Source organism: Theobroma cacao, chromosome 1 (genome assembly GCF_053813885.1).
Source record: "Theobroma cacao isolate CCN51 chromosome 1, ASM5381388v1, whole genome shotgun sequence".
Taxonomy (NCBI): Eukaryota; Viridiplantae; Streptophyta; class Magnoliopsida; order Malvales; family Malvaceae; genus Theobroma; species Theobroma cacao.
Window position 1 is genome coordinate 6,830,050 of NC_142639.1, and position 19,889 is coordinate 6,849,938.

Genomic DNA, 19,889 nt, shown 5'->3' on the forward strand with positions numbered 1-19,889 from the left:
TATAACCCACAAAAAGACTCCCCACCCAGTTTGGCGCTTACCCCATGCAAATAGCCTCACTAAAAAACCTTATCATCATAAAACCCTGTAGGAAAAATCGATTATAAGAAAAAAGAGTACTCATTTAGCATGCGATATTAATATTAAAATCGATTAAAAATATCTAATGCTGCCTCCTAATGGAATGAGCTAGCCCAAAGCCGAATGATAGTGTGCTTCAACATCTCTAAATCCTCACTTGGAAATCAACCAGATTGCTCTCGCAAATTGACAGCAGCATAGGATATGAAATGCATTTTTCTCTGTTACTTGGCAGAACGCACATTATATATCAACACTACCCTTTCACTAGTTTAAAGCTTGTCTTGTAGGAAGGACTCCTTTCACAGCTTTCCATATAAAGCAAAATTTTTTTCTCGAAATATTTAATCTCCAAAGCTTTTTTCCAAAAATCATCATAATTACCATCCAAAGTACCGATTCTGAATAAACCAGTATCAACACCAACAAGCGATATCCAGAGTTAACAGTATACTCACCATGTTTATTATCACCCCATACTTGTCTATCCGGTGCAAGCCTCCAGCTAAGTGAAATTGATAGAATTAGGTTGCTCTCATATGGGGGAAAACAGCTCGTTACTTTCTCGACATCCCACATTGCCCTTTCCTCATCTATAAATTGTGACACCATCGTTGAAGCTTTAACATTCCCCTCATAAGCCATTGCAGACCTTGGAGTATCATATGGTATCCACGAGTCCTCCAAAGGCCTTATATCTTAACCGTTGCCAACTCTCCATATCAAACCTTTTTCCAAGACAACTTGACTTTTTCTAATGGTCCTCCATAGATAGCTTGGGTTGGGTCCCATCGATGCTCCAATGAAACCAACTCTTGGAAAGTATCTTGCTTTTAGTGTCTTATACGCAGGAGTTGGTTGTTACATTTGCAATTGCCAACCTTGTTGGCTAACATTGCTAGATTGAAGATACTCATGTCAAGAAATCCTAGACCACCAACAAATTTCAATAAGCACATCGACCTGAATTCTATGCTTTTTAATACCAAAGAATTAAGAAAAACATGAAAAATAAATTTGAAATATTAAAAAGTAAAACTGTTAAGTGTTAAAAAAATTACATAATTTTAAGACATAAATAAATAAATGAGACAAAAAAGAATAAAGGATTGGGATGAAATTTAAAGCTCAAGTATTGCAAGTACTTTTGCCATACTTGTCTTTTTTCAAAAACAATGATAAAATAAAACATGTTTAGAAACTACATATTAAAGAAAACTTTACATATCAGATATAAACTAAATTTGTATTTTAATAATAAATAAAAATAAAAATATTTAAAATTAAAAATTTATTTAAAAATGATATCATATAAAAATTAACATTAAAAAACATAGAAATATATTAAATTTACATTTTTATACATAAAAATAATTCTGAAAATTCATATCACATTCTCAGTTTATGTACATCTCGGATGGTTTTTGCATGGAATCAGGAGTTGGGTTATGGGCGTTGACTCTAATGATGGCCTAAGGAAATTTGATAAGGTGTGTATGCTTTGAAAAAGTACGTACTGGAGGGGGAGACTTGGCTGCATTGTGATTGTATATCGTCCGATACATTGGTGTTGGTTTTGTCTTGCTGTAGCTTTTGAAGAAGGGAACAAATTCATTCTCTTTGATTTAATGAAAGCAGGTTGATAATTGAAAAAGAAAAAGAATGCTTGTTGGTTGATGATTCAGACAAGTAGACATTTTAATATATTGTTTTAAAAGAGGCATTTTAGTATCTTTATTTATAATATTTCAATGATTTTTAATTTCTACACAAGTTAGATAAACTTTATTTTCACTCTAAATCATCTAATTTTGCATTTTTTTTTCCTAAAAATAGATAAAATATGCATACTACACCTACATCAAAATATAATTCCCAACATGTCAATAGATTAATGTTAACTATAATTTCCCATTGATTACAAAATGATCATTTAATTTATAGGGTAAGAATGGAAAATATTGAATCAGAGAATATGTCCCGAGGTCCTCGAACATTCCCAATATCTTTAGTTTTTTTGGGTTTTATTGCTTCAAAGCAAATTAAGAACAGTACCGGAAGCCGGTTATTCAATATATTTTAGATTCAAATGTTTACTAATTTATTAGTGTGCATTTTTTTTTGGTCTCAGGACGTAATTAGAATATTAGCTTGAAAACAAAATACCTTATCCCACTTAATTGCACTATTTAAGCAAAAGATATCAATCATCAAACTTAATTTATTATCTAGCTAGGTAAGATCGCCATATACGCTTGCACTCCCAAATATTCTCATGCATTCAAAGAGAAAAACAATTTAAGGACTATCTCAATTTGGGTGCCCAAATAAGGATGGGTGAGCTGTGTGTATATATATATATATATATATTTGCACCGACTTGCATTTATATATATTTATAGTATTGTATATGTTTACAAGGTTAATTAAGCAAACCATAAATAGCCAAACATAGGCTTTATTTACCCGTAGTCATCAACAGTTCTCTTTATTTCTTCTAATCGTCTAGCTGCACGCATCCTGCATGGAAAAAGAAGACAAGGACAAAAATGCACACTCAAATTCTGTTTATCCAACCAATTACTGTTCGGTTTAATTAGGCAGGACTCTTTTACACACTTTGTATGCATTCATGCATAAATAGAGATGAATCACAGGCTTTATATCTACTTGTCTAATTAAGCTGGTGAAATCATCAAAGGCGCCGGCTCATTAATCTCAATTAGCATTTAATTTTTTTAAAAAGATTGGTATATATTGAATCACAACTTAATTTGTCCTATTATCAAAATTATTCATTAGTAAACTTCAAAAATTATATGAAATGGATGGTTATAGTTAATTAGTAGTGTATTAAAATTATATACCCACAATGGAGTTTTTTTAACTTTATAATTATAAAATATTAATTACCACATGTCTATTTAGTTATTGTATTAATTTATTAATTTCCTTAAACATAGTCAAAGGAGACATATGGTCATTTTTTAACTCCGTCTATGGAGTTTCCAAAATATAGGATAATATAATAATTCTTTTTTTCTTTTGTATGTGTAAATATTTTAAGTTTAGTTTTACCTTTTATTAATTTCTTTTTAGTAAAACACAAGTAATGAAAAGTATCAATCAAAACCTAATTCATCTAATTTAATAGTAATAATAAACTTAAATGACAATTTTCTTCAAGACATAATTTAGATAAAGTTCTTTCAAACGAAGTTCATAAATTCTTCATAAAAAAGGATCAAAATAAGCTTTTCAAAAAAAATCAAAATAAAAATTAAGTTTAAATATAAAAACACAATTGATATATTGGTAGAGTTTCGTAAGAAATCAATATGTAAGCAATTAATTAAAAATATTATCCGTATACAAAAATTTGATCAATTATTCTCAAACTGAAAACATGAATAAAACTCATTAAAATTATTTCAAGTTTTATATATTTGAAATATTTACGAATATCTTTTAATTTATAGATTTGAATTAAAAATTTTTATTTTTATCTTTTACTGAGAATCTTGTCAACTTAAACTAAAAAACTACACTTATAAATTAATTTTGTCAGTTCTTCCATGACTTAAGGAGAAAATGCATGTATAGCGGACTTACTGTTTCGCTCCTCGATAAAGCTTACTAATTAGTTATGCTTTGGAGGAGAAGCATAAACACGTCCACGTTTGGGCGACACTGGAGGGCAGTGCCGGCGAGGGTAAATTAGGCATGGTCGTGGTAGTGGTGGTGAAAGCTTTGGAGCAGGTGGTGGTGAAAGCTTTGGAGCAGGTGGTGGTGAAGCCAAGTCAGTCGGTGGAGGTGGCAATTTGGGGTGGTACCGACACGGTGGTCGCACGGGTCTCTCAGGTGGATAATGTACATGACACACTGCCGCTATGGCATCTGGGAACAAAGTAAGACAAACAATAACTACCAAAAGGCTAAAGGTAATTGGTTTTCCTCTTTGCCTTCCCATATTAATTTACTGCAATTCTTTTGGTTTTTTTTCCTACAGTTCCGGGGCAAATCCCAGAGTCTTATATATCAATGGTTTTAGTTACATCAACCTCCTGGAATACTGAAAAAATTTAGGATGAAAAATAGTCAATAGTGGTGCTGCAAACTTTGCCGGTCACCAAATCCATCCACAAAGAAGGAATATTAATGGCACTAGCTATAAGTTGACGTCCACAAAGAAGGAATATTAATGGCACTAGCTATAAGTTGACATCGGTATATATGTAGTGTGAGTAATTGATTGCTAGAAATCTAAGGATTCAAATGATTTCGCCTCCATTATATACAGTTGACAAATTGGTGAAAACATGAAACATGTCAACTATTTACAAATACACAGATCAATATGCATCAAATGAGATAAATAATTAATTAGATAAGAGTATTGGAACGAATAATATTTTTTTCAATAAATAATATTATGGTAATTAATTATAATTTGATGATTTTCGATTCTTGTACTATATTCAAAATCGGTGATTTTAGTATTTCTTTTTTGATAAATGTTAATCAATTATATATGTTAAATAAGACTAACACCAAACGTATTTATCATTGTCCTTTGGCAACTCATTTTTCAAATTCTTGAAAGTCTACGTAGTTGCGACCTCTTGACTTTGAATGATCGATCTTCGCTCTACAACTTACTAGCTAGTTAACACGTTTATTGCGAAGCTATTGATTGAAAGCAACTTCTCTTGCTTTCCTTGAACAAGCTGTGATGTAAAGAAGGTAATGGAGCATCCATTTAATTTACTAGTGCTCGTAACAGTAGCACTTTAAAGCAAGTCATCAAGTCTTCTAGGTGTCGAGATTAGTGCGTAATTTGACCCTTTAAAATTTGTTTGATAAGCAGTGGTGCATGTTGGAATCAATATTCAATTTTTATAATTGAAAGAAGTGATATTCGAATTTTATTTTTTAGGTAAGAGATTATGCATTAATTAATGAGTTAAATGTTCGAATGCAAAATGTCTAATTTTTAATTGTTAAAAAAAAATCATGTTCTTGTCTTTTGTTTTGTCTTATTTATTTTTTTAAATTTAATTTTACATCAAATTTTCCTATGATTTCAATTTTTTAAGTGACATCTTATGATTTCTTTTTTTTTTGTTTAAATTAGTATCTTGTTCAATATTTTTATTTTTAATTAACATCTTGTGGATAATTTCTGTTCCATAAGGGATTAGGTTGTTAATTTTGAGTAGTAAAGTAACAAATATATCCTTAAATATGAAGAAATAGGCTAACTTTAAATTGAGAGTATTTTAGTAATTTTATTAGACAAAATTAACAGCTTAAGAAACTTATTTATTAATTTTAGTACTTTTTGTAATTAATAAAAACTTATTTATTAAATACCTTTTAGGGTAATTTTAACTAAAATTAAAACTTATATAAATTGTTTGACAAAACAATTTATCTATAAAAAAGAATTTATAAAAGTAAATTTAACAAACAGCTTCAATTTAATTTTAAAAGTTTTTATTTTTTATAAGAGATTAATAATAGTTTTTAAGTTAAAAAAATAAGGCTAAAAAAGCTCTAAAAATCAAAAGAAAAAAATTGAACAATAATATCATTTATTTTTTTTCTTTGTAAAATATTTTCCCTTTGTCCTCCATTTTGCTTCCTCTCCTTCAGTGTTTCGTTTCCATTTTCTTTTCAATGATCGGGTCGATTAATTTGTATTTTTTTTACTTGTCTTCTTAAAATTATAAATCATGTGGATAATATAGAAAAAAAGAGAGAAATATTTGTCTATCTTATTTAAAAAATTTTAAAAACCATTGGAATACGTGAGCCTTTTATTATAATATATAGTTATAAAAACCTCAAATCTATAGAAAATCCATTTAGTATGAGGTAAGAATTCAGAACTAAATTCATAAAATGTAATTTTTAATGAGGGACGTGACCTCACTAAATCCATAAAGAATGAAGAAACTTTTTTTTAGTGAGGATCAAAACTGACCGTCATAACATGATCTATCTATCAAAAAATTTTATCATGTTTTATTTTTATAATTGATTGTTATTTAGATTAAATTACTTTTTTAATCATTTAATATTTTGAGATTTTTATTTTGGTTATTCAATTTTGAAAAATAAATTTTAATCACAAATATTTATAAGTGATATTATTTTGATTATTTAATTATCTAAAAAATAATATATATTTACTGACATTCCATGTCATATTATAGGTGTCCATACGCCAATTTACCCCGCTTAGGATCGGAGTTTGGACATAATTTTTGAAACTTGAATCTAATTTGATTAACTTATTTTATTAATAAATATTATATTTTTATTAAATTATAATCCTAAATTATTAGTATAAAAATAATTTTTATTATTTCAATAAGAAAATAATAGTAAAATAAAACAAACGAGCTTGATCTTGGATTTAAAAAGGGAAGTCTGATTTAAACCCTGCTAGACTTTAAGTCATGAACACCTCTATTCACCATATTTGATTAGGTAACATATTCGAATCAGTACCTTTGCCATGCCACTTAATTTCTTATCGTGCGTACAAGTAGTTTGGCACAAGGGAGAAACATCCAACACATATTTATAGCCACATGTTTATAGTAAGCATAAGGCAGGCATGCGGCAGACTTACTGATTTTCCTTGCCTCTAAGGTTTAGTATTAATTAGTTATGGTCTTAGGAGGCAAAGCATAAAAGCGTCAGGGCAGTGGAGGGCAGTCGTCGTAGTCATCGACATCGTAATGACATGGGCAGTCTTCACGATGACGACATGGGCAGTCTTCATGACGACGATGTGGGCATCCATGTCCATGGCGAGGAGGGCTCCTGCGTCGCGGTGGTGGTGGTGGAGACAACTCACTGGGCGGAGGTTGTGTGACTGCTGGTGGTGCTGGTGGCGGTGATCTTGGATTAGGCTCACATGGTGGTAGAGAATATGGATGGCTTCTGGCCGTGGCGTCTGGGATAAAAGAAAGATCATAAGCAGCAACAAGTACTACTGCTAGCACTAAAAGAGTAGAAGTTCCATTTCCTCTTTGTCTTCTTCCCATATATATTTATGGTAGTGCAAATTAAGTTGGGTTAACGCAACCTATATATGGGCAAACCCCTGATCCTAGGTTTCTCATTTATGTGGGTTTTAGTGCTCAAGTCTCCTACTTGGAAATTCCGAAAATCAAATAATGCTACTGAAAATGGTAGTCGTGGTGATGGTGGAGCAAAGTGTGCTGGCGACCATTAATTGTCATCCATCGATTTAAACAAAACCTAGTAGCAAGTGTGTGCGGCACTATTAATCAGCGGGATGTCGAATAATTGAGTCTTTCATTATTCCTGACCAATTGGTGGGATTACGTGGTAAATAATTACTAGTTAGCACGACTGCATTTACCCAGTTACTAAAAAAATGGGAAAAATAAGTAAACATATTTTTGTGCAAGTGTATGTGGGTACATAGGGCACATGTTATGAACTGATATCACCAAATTGATGAAGTAAATCTTGATCTTATAAGTAAGTTCTTCTTTTATTTAACAAGTATGTCTTTTTAAGTTAACAATATGAGCCCATAATAAATGATATCAGATCTTATTTAATTTTTTATTAACAAGAGCTCTTATTAATTTGAATTTAAATTTTCTATCAAAATATAAGAAGATTGATCCTAATAATTAGATATTACTAATTAAGGTAAGTTACCACTTAATATAAGTGTCACAGGTTGGAACCTAAGCCCAACTTTAATTTGAATTTAAATTTTCAATCAAAATATAAGAAGATTGATCCTAATAATTAGATATTACTAATTAAGGTAAGTTACCACTTAGTATAAATGTCACAGGTTCCACCTAAGTCCAACTTCTTGTGACTTTAAATTTTGAAAATAGAGTTTAAGTAAGCCTATAAATCACAGGTTCATGTTCTTAACTCAACAGACATGTCTAATAAATGGTGAAAGATACATATTTATATACTTAAGACACACTCCATTTTTTACTGATGTAGGATCTGTGATATTCTACTCCATCCAATTATGCAACGTTCTCATTGTATTGGTTCTTTACTCGTAGAAGAGAAAGACTTTTATACTAGTTCAGGTTTATCTCGATATTTGTATCTCTTGTAGAGCCCCATATCAGTAAAGATTCGAGTTTGTTCTGATATCACTTATCATAGACTGAAATTTAAATCCAATTTCGTGCAACCTTAAATTTTGAAAATAGAGTTTTAAATAAACTTATAAATCACGAGCCCACGTTTTCAACCTAAAAGACATATTTGATAAGTATAAAAGATTTATGCTTATATATCAAAGATCCACTCTATCTCTTATTAATGTGATATCTATAACAGTATGTACATATTAATTCATAATTTTCATAAATGAAAATAACTTATTTATATAAATTTGCAGGTGTGTAAATATCACAGTAAAAAATAAAGATGGTGCAAATTGAAGAAATTTAATTTGACTCAACGGAAACTTTGATCTATTATTTTTTAACATTTTTTTATTACTGACTAGCGTTATTTATGGTATATTTTAAATTTTGGTAAACTTGTTTCAAAAATTTAAATTTTCTTATGGCATGTTATTATTATAAATTTTGAAGATTTAAATATAATGATGGAAAAAAATGTTAATAGTTTAAGCGATATGGGATGAAAAGTGAAGACATGATTGGTTGACTGAACTCAACCAGCGCTTGACATGTGTCATTTATTAATCATTTTTCATTGTCCAATTCCAAGAGCATATATTTTCTCTTATTTTACCTATAAAAATAATTAAGAAAAATGGCCAAACATTAAAAAAAGTTGAAACCAAATACATAAAAATTGGATTTAAAGTTAAAATAAAAAAAAATTGAACAACAACATGATCTATACTTTTTTTAATACTTTCCCTTTATACTCCATTTTGCTTCCTCTCTTTTAGTGTTTCGTTTCCATTTTCTTTTTAATGATTGGGTCGGTCAATCTGTATTTCTTATTTTAATTGTCTTTTTAAAAAAATAAATCATGCACATAATATAGAAAAAAAAAGAGAAAGATATTCGTCCATCTTATTTAAAAAATTATAAAAGCATTGCAATGCATGAGCCTTTTATTATAATATATAGTTATCAAAGACTGAGCCTTTTATTATAATATAAGGTGGAGTTTCTAGTCATCCAAAAAATGAAGATAGAAAATGTTATTAATGCGGATATCGAGAGAATTTGACTTGTGTGATAACAAAAGGTTTTTTTTTTTCTTATTCAGAAAAAAATGAGGTTTTTGTATTGGGTGAGAACTTGTGAAGATTGTGAAATGGCAGATGATATAGGATAGTAGGTGAAACCTTCATGCATTAAAAATATTTACAACATCACCTTATTTGGGTTTGAAAATTAAGATTGATGATCGAATCCAACTCGAGGGTGACATTAATATCATGGAGAGGAAGCGACAACAAAAGCCTTAGGCTCATTGACAGCTTTTTAATGATATTATTGTTTATCTAAGCTTGATCGGGGACTATGAATTTAGATACACGTTACAGGAAGCCAATTCCTTTGCGGATGCATTAACAAAGTTTGGGGTTGATTAAGAAAAGATACTCTTCGTATGGTGGTAACATTAACAAGTTTGGGGCAGTGTTGATTAGCATGACTGGTCATATATATATATATATATATTTATAATTAAAGAATGGGAGATTCGAATTTTACTCTTTAGACATGTGAATAATACACTAATTAATAAATCAAATGTTCGGGTATAATATATCTTATTTAAATATATTGTTCTGCCTTGTTTTGGTAAGAAGATTTGTTGGGCTACATTATTTTGCTTTATAGATCCAGTATTTGGGTTACTTTATGGTGTTTTTTGTTAAGTGTAAGCATATATTGTTGGACTTTATTGGTCAAGGCAATGTTATTCACTTATTGATCCTTTGTGATCTTTTATAGTTAATAAAATAAATATTGATTCAGAAAAAAAAATATTTGAGTAAGTAATATATTCACGTAAGTTCTTTTGCTATAACCATGTTCATGTGAGTTTCTTTGTTCAATTTCTTGAAATTTTATTATTTTTACGTAAATATGTTATATTGAGTAAAGAATATTATAAATGAAAAAAAAATAGTACTATTATATTGATTTCACTTATACAAGTTGTTAGTTCCGACGCCACTGACTCGACCGAAAAGATGCGTACAACTGTTGTTAATGAGTGACATACTCGTCGCACTTAATTTCTTATCGTGGGTACAAGTAGTTTGGCACAAGGGAGAAACAGCCAGCACATATATATAGACACATATGTATAGCATAAGGCATGTATGTGGCAGGCGCACTGATTTTCCTCGCCTTTAAGGTTTAGTATTATTTGTTATGTGGTTCTAGGAGGCAAAACAGGGCAGTAGTCGTGGTCATAGACTCATAGTCATCGACATCGTAACGACATGGGCATCTATCTCTAATATTGTGAGGAGGGCACCTACGTCGCGGCAGCGGCAGTGGTGGTGGTGGAGACAATTCAGTGTGCAGAGGTGGTGTGGCTGTTTGTGGCAGTGATCATGAGCGGACTCACCTTGAAAAGAGTAATGTCACATGACATCGTTGATTTAGCAAAAATTTTTACTTTTTATATAATTTTTATAGAGTTCTATTAAATTTTATATAGTTAATAATATTATTGAACCCATTAATTTTTTTTCAATTTTGTAAGGAATGGGATCCAAGATTTCAAGTCAAAATAAATTTATTAACAAGTAGTTTATGTATTAATATTTAAATATTACACGAAAAGATAAAATAAAATTTTCTTCTATAATTTAAAATTTTACTAAAAAAAATCAAAACCCAAACTACTCTCTCTGCCAATCCTATTCTTGAGACCCGCATTGACGCTTCTTTGATTGCATTTATCACTCTTCTTATCTAAAAATTCAAATCTTATATTAAATGAGTGACGAGAGGACGAATGATTGGTTTGTGATATATATTGAAACAAATGTATTTGATAATATTTATACTTATGTTATCATGTATCATTTTCAAAACATGAAAAATTATCATAAAAAATTATAATTAGTTTAAATATTTTGCTTGTATTAAATGAATGTACTGAATTTATATACTCTTTAATTTAATATTAAAACTTTTAATTTATAAATTTTAATATATTTATATTTTTTAATTATTATTATTATTTTAATTATAACACTATTTAAAAAATTTTCTGAGTCCGTCTTGGTGAACTTGGTTTAGGCTCACATGGTGGTGGAGAATATGGGTGGCGTCTGGGATCAAAGCAAGATAAGCAGCAACAGCTACTGCTACCACTAAAAGAGTAGAAGTGCCATTTCCTCTTTGTCTTCTTCCCATATTTATGTTAGTGCAAATTAAGTTGGGGTAATGCAAGCTATTTATGGGCAAACCCCTGGTCTTAGGGTTCTCATTTACGTGGGTTTTAGTGCTCAAGTCTCCTCCTTGGAAAACCCGAAAATCAAATACTACTGAAAAATATAGTCGTGGTGATGGTGGAGCAAAGTGTGCTGGCGACCATTAGCCGCAAGTGTGCGATACGATTAATCAGCAGGATGATGAATAATTGAGCCTTCCATTTATTCCTGACCGACTGGTGGGATTACGTGGGAAATAATTACTAGTCTGACTTCATCTTATTATTAGAGGTGTTAATATGGGCTGATCCAGCCCAGCTCAACCTAAGTCTTTGTGAATTGAGAAAATATAAATTGAGTTAAGTCAGCTTATTTTTTATATATGAACTATTAAAACTTCAGCCCAACTAACCTTTTGTTAGCTCATGGGTCAAGTTAGGTCCGTTCATTTTTTTAAAAAAAATTATTTGTATAATTTTACGTAACAAATTTTTTATTAATAAAATTATTTAATGATTTAATTTATAAATTGAATAATAAAAATATGTTATAAATAAATAAATTACATAAAATATTAACAAATAAATAAATTATATAAATAAAGTTAAATTTTTAATACAAATTATCATCCCATAAACATAAGTATATAACCAACTAATAGAAACTTCAAGACTCATTTATATTCTCCTCAATCTTCATCCTCAAGTAAAATATTTAAATCTTATTTAGACAACAATGATGTCTCTAGATCTGAATGATTATCAATTTATCATCTAATATTCATTATCATAAAAGAAAAAGAGATAATAAGTTTTAATCTAAATTAAATTATTAATTTGACAAATAAAGATTAAAGATATTAAAATATATAATATAAGCAATACCATTGATAATTAAATTATTAATTTTATATAGTTAAATATATAAAATTATTAATTTATTTTTTTCTTATTGATCATAAGGTTGGCCTATCCCAACTCACTGATTAGATGAGCTGACCCATTTAGGTCCGATTTTAATATAAGCCTAAAATTTTAAGCTCAACTCATTCTATATTTAATAAAAAATAAACCGATCCAATGGGTCAGAACTATTTTAACAAACCTACCTATTACCTCGACTTGCATAAACTCTCTTTCTTATACGTAAAGTTGGGTCAATTGTAATTTAAAATTTTTTTGTTTAATGTTAAATTGTCATAGTTATGTTTTTTTATATATCAAAATTTTTGAATTTTGACTTTTATCATCTTAAACATTTTAATTTAATTAAATTTAATTAATTATAATATTTAAAAATTACTTCATTTAAAGTTTGAAAATAAATTTTTTCATATTTCTATCAATGATAAATATAAAATAATAACAAGCCAAAATTGAAAATTTTTGATCGACAATATTTAAAATGTGACAATTTTTTAGGATGGGGGATTAGGGGAGTAGTAACATTAATAGCTGTTAAAAATAAAATTTAAAAATTTTGAATGAAATGGCTTTTTTTTTTTGTTTTTCAAAGTGCTAGTTAACGATATAGAAAATGATAATTTTAATATGATACTATCCTACTTTTCAAAAAAAAATAATTTTAATATATCTGAAGGTATTACTACTAAAACAAAGAATTTTTTTGAATATGATACCAAATTATGGATTGTTGATCTAAATTTAAAAATGTATTGCTACTAAAACAAAGAAAAATGCTTTATGTAGTATAATTTGTAAATAAAAAAATATTAACAAATTCATATGAAAAAAGACTAATGCCATGTTAATAATTTAAAGCACGGAAAAAAAATGAAAATTGTTGTCGTAACTTCTAGAGTAAACAAGTAGTCAGGTACCACCCTACCCTCCCAGTACCAGCATGCAAGAACGGTAATGGAAGTATGGAACCTGAAGCCATGTCCTGCCTGTCGGAACCACTGACAACCGGGGACTATATATTGAAATCAAAGCTGGGAGAAAGTTCTTTTTCCACAATTTGGAAAGCAATGAGCAAATCAAGCGGAGAAGTAGTGGCAGTGAAGCAAGTTTGTCTTTCCAAGCTTAGCAAACACCTCACCAACTGTTTGGATTGTGAGCTTAATTTTCTGTCCTCTGTCAACCACCCCAACATCATTCGCCTTCTCCACGTTTTTCAGGTTTTATGATATATTCAGTTTTCTCATATTTTATTGATTGCAATAGTTGGTTGGTTGTAATATTTTAGGTAATATCTGGAATACCCATTTGATATGTTTCTTGAGTGGACTGTTTGATGGATTAACAGATTCAATTTCTCTGTGTTAAATTGCAAATTTGCCTCTTTAATTTCATTCCCGAATTTGTTATTTCGTATTGGTTGGCAATTACTAGGGAATTGAATCCGTCAACCCTTTCTATTTTTTCAGGGGGATTTCTGTGTTATTATCTGCAGCCTGTAAGTTGGGGAGACAACAATTTTTGTATTTAGGATAGGTTGCTTTCACTGTTCTTTTTCTTTTTGGTTCTTCAATCTGATCTTTAGAAGGTGTTTTTAGTTTCTATCTTCTTCACTTCTTGAATGGGGGATGCAAGTTGTTGATGAAGGGGACCGGAAATGGAGCCACTGGGGGCTAGGAGTCTGGCTTTTCTCAAACTTCCATTTTGGCCTAGCGAGAAGAAACAGAGTAGGGGGAGATAGAATAGGGGAAAGATAAAGAAAGGAAAGGATAAGCAGAGAAATTAGAGAGGAAAAGGGAGAAGCAAAAGAGGGAGAGAGTAGAAAGAAATAAGAGAGAGAAAGAGATTTCAATATTCAATCATTTTAAGTCCCTCTGATAATTGCTATAGCTACTATTTCATGTACAGCCATGGTAACCCTAGTTCTAGCAAATAGAAAAAATCATAAATAATGCTAATACTAATATTAAATCCTCCATCACATTATTGCATTGAGATTTGAGATTATATTTTACATAGTAGATGAAACTGAAGGAATAACTGCAAGCTTTTCCTGTTTTCCAAAGCCTAATATGTGAATGTCTGATACCAAGCGCCTATGATGTAGGATACATTGCTTATTCCATATCTGTTTTACTGCTCTGATTTCCACAAAAGAAACAGCTGATTTTCTTTGATTTCAGTTGGAAAGTTGTTTGTTCCTGGTCCTGGAGTTCTGTGCTGGAGGAGACCTAGCCTCTTACATTCGGCATCATGGAAGAGTTCAAGAGAAAATAGCTAGAAGATTTATGCAGCAACTTGGTAGCTACTTTTTCAGTCTAGTTGATAATAAAGCTTCTCCATTTAAGATTATATTTTAGAAGGTGACATTTGTTTCCTTAATGTAGGAGCTGGTTTGGAAGTTTTGCAGTCCCATCATATCATTCACAGAGACCTGAAACCAGAGGTATGGCAAGCAAAATCTTTTAGCATGGTTGTTATATTTTACATTCATAACCTTATATAGAAAGCATGTGGGATGCAACTGTTTTGCAAGCAATATCTTTTATCATCTTGTGATAACAACGTACAACTTCCTTCTGGTTGTAATCTTTGTGCCTCAGTTTGCTAGTTAAGCAACTACCTCCCCATTCCCGTCGTCCCAATGTTTTCTTTGCAGGGTAGTGAGAGCTTCCTTCCTTGCCATAATGTGGCACCTTATGGCTAATTAACTGACAAATAAAAACAATTAAAATTAGCATATCATAAATCCCCATGATTTTTTTATGTAAACGCATGCAGTTAGCTGGGGTAACCTCTTATAACAAGTATCCTTATTTGGCATCAAAATAGACTTTTATGTTAAAAGAGATTAGGTATCTTACAATGGTCACAACTCAATATAATACCATAACCGCCATATTTAGGATAACATCGCAGGATTCAAAGTAATGTACATTTTGTATTTCATCAATAAATGTAACTCATAGTTAGCTCCAGCAACTATGTTTTACGTGTAACTTATATACATATTAAAGTTTTCAGATCATAATTCCTTTAATTCAGTTAACCATGTGCTTTCATTGGAGTAGAACATTCTACTGTCTGGCTCCAAGGATGATTTGGTACTGAAGATAGCTGATTTTGGTCTTTCAAGGTAAATTTCATTTTAAGGGAGCTAATGGATTGGTATAAGACTGATAGTATTTTAGGTTCAGAACTTTTCCAGCAAAAGTGAGAAGAATGTGTCTGAAAATCCATTAATTTTTTCCCAAACTAAAGTTGCATTGATTACTTGTCTGTCTTCATTTTCCTTTTCTATCATTTCCCCATTCTTGTCAATGACAGACGTGTAGATCCAGGCAAGTATGCTGAGACAGTATGTGGATCCCCATTGTATATGGCTCCAGAAGTACTACAATTTCAAAGATATGATGAGAAGGTAATGGCATCTTTCATTGTCTTTCATGAACTCTTTTTCCTCTCTGCTCTCTCTGTCTCTGTCTCTGTCTCTTTCTCGTGCTCTCTCTTTTTGAAAGTTTGTATTTGGTTCCTCATTTAAATAGGAACATACTGAAATTTGGGGCTTAGCTATAGGTTGACATGTGGAGTCTTGGTGCAATTCTTTTTGAGCTTCTTAATGGTTACCTACCTTTCCATGGTAGGACTAATGTTCAGGTAGGAGCTTTGACCTAAATGAATTCATTGCCTTGCTTTAATGTTGTCTAAAGTTCCTGTTGGTCTCAGCTACTTCAGAATATCAAATCATGTACATGCCTTCCGTTTTCGAAGCTCATTCTTCCAGGATTACATCCAGACTGTGTTGACATATGTTCAAGACTTCTTTCTGTAAATCCAGGTCTAGCATTTCTATTAACTTTATATGCATTGATTCATGTCCTGACCTGTGGGGAATTTGGCTCTATAAATTTCTTGGTTGAGCGATAACTTGGATTTCATCTGATTGCAGTTCATCGCCTGTCCTTTCAAGAATTCTATCAGCATAAGTTTTTAGAACAAAAAGAATGGGAAACTAAAAGCAACTCTCATACTTGTGAGTTTGAATGCTGCAGAATTCATTCCAAGGTAGAGAAATCTTAAAAGATAAGTTTAGCATAAGTAGAAGCTTCAAATTAATGTCACTTGACACTGTCCTTGGTGCAGCCTTCGTGTCTGCTTTGCTTCTCTCACAATGAAAGAAGTCTTGCGTTGTGAATTTTCTCAGGTGCTTCTCTGCTGCATTTGGTATCAATTTTAACCAAGATAAGGGTTTTTCTCATTGCATCTTTTGGTATTTGGTAGTTATTTACTTCATCTTGTGTAAGATCCAAAAGGTAACTGAGCTTTTTAATGGTGGAATTCTGTTGAATAATTGAACTAGTCAGATTAGTCTTCCATTTTCAGCATTTCCGCTAGGCTGGATTAAGAGTTAGTGTTCTGTTTTCAGTACTTACTTCCTCAATCCCAGTCAATTTTATGGGTCATAGTGCAGCATGCTCTAGATTATCAGGTGATCCTGGAAATGCTTCACTAACAAAGAAAATATTGAGTATGGTTTCATATTGTAATTCATGGGTGTTTTAACCTTTTTAGTGACATTGCATTTTGTATAGATAGCATCATAAAATCTCATATAATCGGTGTATTGTCACATGTTTTTATCAATTTCTCTTTGGCAGCTTTAAAATACTTTCTGGCATAATATATGAATTATAGTTTTATTCTTGATACTTTATTCGAATTATTAGCTGTCATATTGAAGTTGAATCCATTCTTCCAGTGCATTATATAAAAGAAACAAATCTTCTTCTTTGAAATGTTGTGGTGACAACGGTATGACTTAGAAGTTCGTTTTGAAAGAGGCACTGGATCTTCATAAGAGTCTTGTATTTGTCCTAGAATAGTAAATCATTCTAATGACTTAACTTGTCTATTAGGGATTTAAGGGGATATGGTTAGTGGAAACTATTTTTCCCACCCTTTCAAGTGTCAGAGACCTGCTGTATGTGATCATGGCTATGAGATTTTATAAGGAAGCTGTAGTAAAGAAACTACTTGTGGTCTGATAACCTATATGGCTGCCTTGTCAAAATCTTGTGTACTAAAATATTTTAGTACATGAGCATATTGTTACATAGTGCCACTAAAATTTGGCACGCATTGAAACCCCTAAAACTTTTACGTATGAATATATATTTCTCAGCATATGATCTGTTTCTAACAAATAGAAACAGAATAAAGATTTTGTCATACTGACTATATAAGCACTTAGGTCCAAGTTGGTATTGAGATTGCAAATAAGATGATTGGCACTTAGCAGTGAGCTTGTAGTGATAAGATTACCAGCAGTGAGAATGTAGCTGTGGGAAACATTAGGTAAAGACTAAAGAATATAATGGGTGTGTGGTGGAAAATGACCATGAAGGGCATGAATACTTTAAATACCTGTAATGGAACAAATTATTTAGTATTGAAGTGATGTCAATTATTTTCACATTATTGAATAATCAATTGTTCTATTTCTTTGTTTATTGTTTTGATTTCATCAATTAGTATATTAATGTTATTTTTATTTCGTCAATCTGTTACTATATCATTTTATTAATTATAGAATCAATTGTTTCTAAATTTATTTATTTATTTAATATTTTTATGCTTCATATGTCTAGGTATGCTGTAGATTAGACTGGTGTTTTTATCAAGTTTGGTGATTTAGAGAGGTATATAAGGGGGAATTTGGTGTCCCACCTTGGGATTGCAATCACCATAGCACCTAGAAAGCTCAATAGCGGTTAAAGCCAACTGCAGAGTATGGCAGCAATGACTTGCAGCCATTACAAGTTTGGAGCAACCTCCACACAGCATCATTTTGGGGTGCTAAGGGCACTGCCAAACCGATCCTTTTTATCTGGATATCTCTTACAGCTGACCTTTTTGGCAAGTTCGGTCAGCTGATTCATTTGTATGTTAATGAGTTTTAGAACACTAACTTGTATTCAGCATACTTACCACTTTTGATGCTTATACAGCACGTTTGGTTTGCGAAATAGATAAGAATAGAATAGAATAGTTATTACGTGAGAATAAAATGAGATGGGAATAGAATAAAATAGGTATTACGTAGTTTGGTATGACGAATGGAATAGAGTAGAAATGATTATTATGACTTATTGCAATGTTTGATTAATAACAATAACTTTGAAATAAAAAAAATAAAAATAAAAAGATAAAAATATCTTTTATTATATATATGATTATTTAATTTTATTTTATTTTTAAATATTAATATTTTATTTTTAATTTAATAATTAATATTATAAAATATTAATATTTTATTTATAATTTAAATATTATTATGATTATTTATTTTTAAATTATTTTATTTTTTAAACATTAATAATGTATAATTTTTTTAAAATATTAAAAATTGATAGTTTAAATAGTAATATTTTATTTATACTTTACTCATTAATATTAAATGTTATTATGATTATTTATTTTATTTTATTTTTTAAATATTAATAATTTATATTTTATTTATAATATTAATAATATATCATTTAAATATTAATATTTTATTTAGAAAGGAATGATTAATTTTTTAAATATAAAGATTCTATTTATAATTTAAATTTTATTATGATTATTTATTTTTATTTAATTTTATCTTTTAAATATTAATAATTTATATTTTTTAAAATATTAATAGTTGATTATTTAAGTATTAATATTTTATTTATAATTTAAATGTTATTAAGATTATTTGTTTTTATTTTATTTTTAAAAATATTAATAATTTATAATTGATTGAAAATATTAATAATTGGTAATTTAATTTATAATTTAAATATTATTATGATTAAAATATCAATACTTTTAATTAATTTTTAAATTCAAAATATTTTTTAAATTATAATTAATAACTTAACCCTTGTATTATAATAAGATTTATTTTTCTCTATTTGCATTTTTTATTTTTTAATTTAAATTTCATTTAATAATTTAAATATTAATTTTTATTTATAATTTAAAAATATGAAAATATTAATATTTTTTAATTTTAATTTAAAATATTAATTTTATAAGTTTAAATTTGTAATTTTTAAAAATAAATAAGGATATTTTAATCTAAAATGTTTAAATTTTATTTTTATAGGTGTGGGATAGCTAACATCATGAAAAAAGATGATATTAGCTATTTTAAGTTTTTGTCTAATTTTAAAATAACCATTCTTTTTGGAATGCTATTCCTTTCCTAACAACAAACCAAACAAGGAGATAAAATTTTGTAAGGAATAGAAGTGGAATGGCTTAGCTATTTCCCCCAACCAAATATGCCCATAGTGTATAAAAAATGTTATCTTGGGCATGATTCTTGAACTTTTCTGAGACTTTTATTTAAGAATTTCTGCACTGGACTGGTAGCTATTTCTGAACTAGGCGCACAGGTTATGCTCAGGGGTGGATTTAGGTTGATACAAGTGGTGTCAGATGACATCACTGAA

At 29.8% G+C, this 19,889-nt stretch overlaps 1 protein-coding gene and 1 long non-coding RNA gene across 4 annotated transcripts; one reads left to right on the forward strand and one right to left on the reverse strand.

The window, feature by feature from the left end:
• Positions 1–2,395: 2,395 nt before the first annotated feature.
• On the reverse strand, positions 2,396–3,822 carry LOC148764485 (uncharacterized). Its single transcript, XR_016024137.1, has 2 exons — positions 3,694–3,822; positions 2,396–2,601 (listed from the first exon to the last, which is right to left on the reverse strand). It is a non-coding gene; the product is annotated as an uncharacterized LOC148764485 (long non-coding RNA).
• Positions 3,823–13,277: 9,455 nt separating this feature from the next.
• LOC18611779 (protein kinase family protein) lies at positions 13,278–18,507 on the forward strand. Of its 3 annotated transcripts, XM_088803115.1 has the most exons (11): positions 13,487–13,625; positions 13,875–13,903; positions 14,589–14,706; positions 14,793–14,851; positions 15,477–15,541; positions 15,733–15,826; positions 15,982–16,062; positions 16,132–16,243; positions 16,355–16,470; positions 16,549–16,609; positions 18,054–18,507. In XM_088803115.1, the coding sequence occupies exons 3-10, from the start codon at positions 14,694–14,696 to the stop codon at positions 16,597–16,599; spliced, it is 591 nt and encodes a 196-aa protein (XP_088659241.1). In that variant the 5' UTR covers positions 13,487–13,625; positions 13,875–13,903; positions 14,589–14,693; the 3' UTR covers positions 16,600–16,609; positions 18,054–18,507. The 3 variants fall into 3 exon arrangements, with proteins under 3 accessions (XP_007048274.3, XP_007048273.3, XP_088659241.1); XM_007048212.3 differs by lacking the exon at positions 13,875–13,903 and having other exon boundaries at positions 13,278–13,625; XM_007048211.3 differs by lacking the exons at positions 13,875–13,903; positions 16,549–16,609 and having other exon boundaries at positions 13,278–13,625.
• The last annotated feature ends 1,382 nt before the right edge of the window (positions 18,508–19,889 follow it).

Excerpts from the sequence above, each read along its gene's own strand:
- LOC18611779 (XM_007048212.3), top strand. The coding sequence starts at position 13,371 with ATGGAACCTGAAGCCATGTCCTGCCTGTCGGAACCACTGACAACCGGG. Across the intron at positions 14,852-15,476 it reads ACAGAGACCTGAAACCAGAG|AACATTCTACTGTCTGGCTC; the intron begins GTATGGCAAGCA and ends TCATTGGAGTAG. Across the intron at positions 15,542-15,732 it reads GCTGATTTTGGTCTTTCAAG|ACGTGTAGATCCAGGCAAGT; the intron begins GTAAATTTCATT and ends TGTCAATGACAG.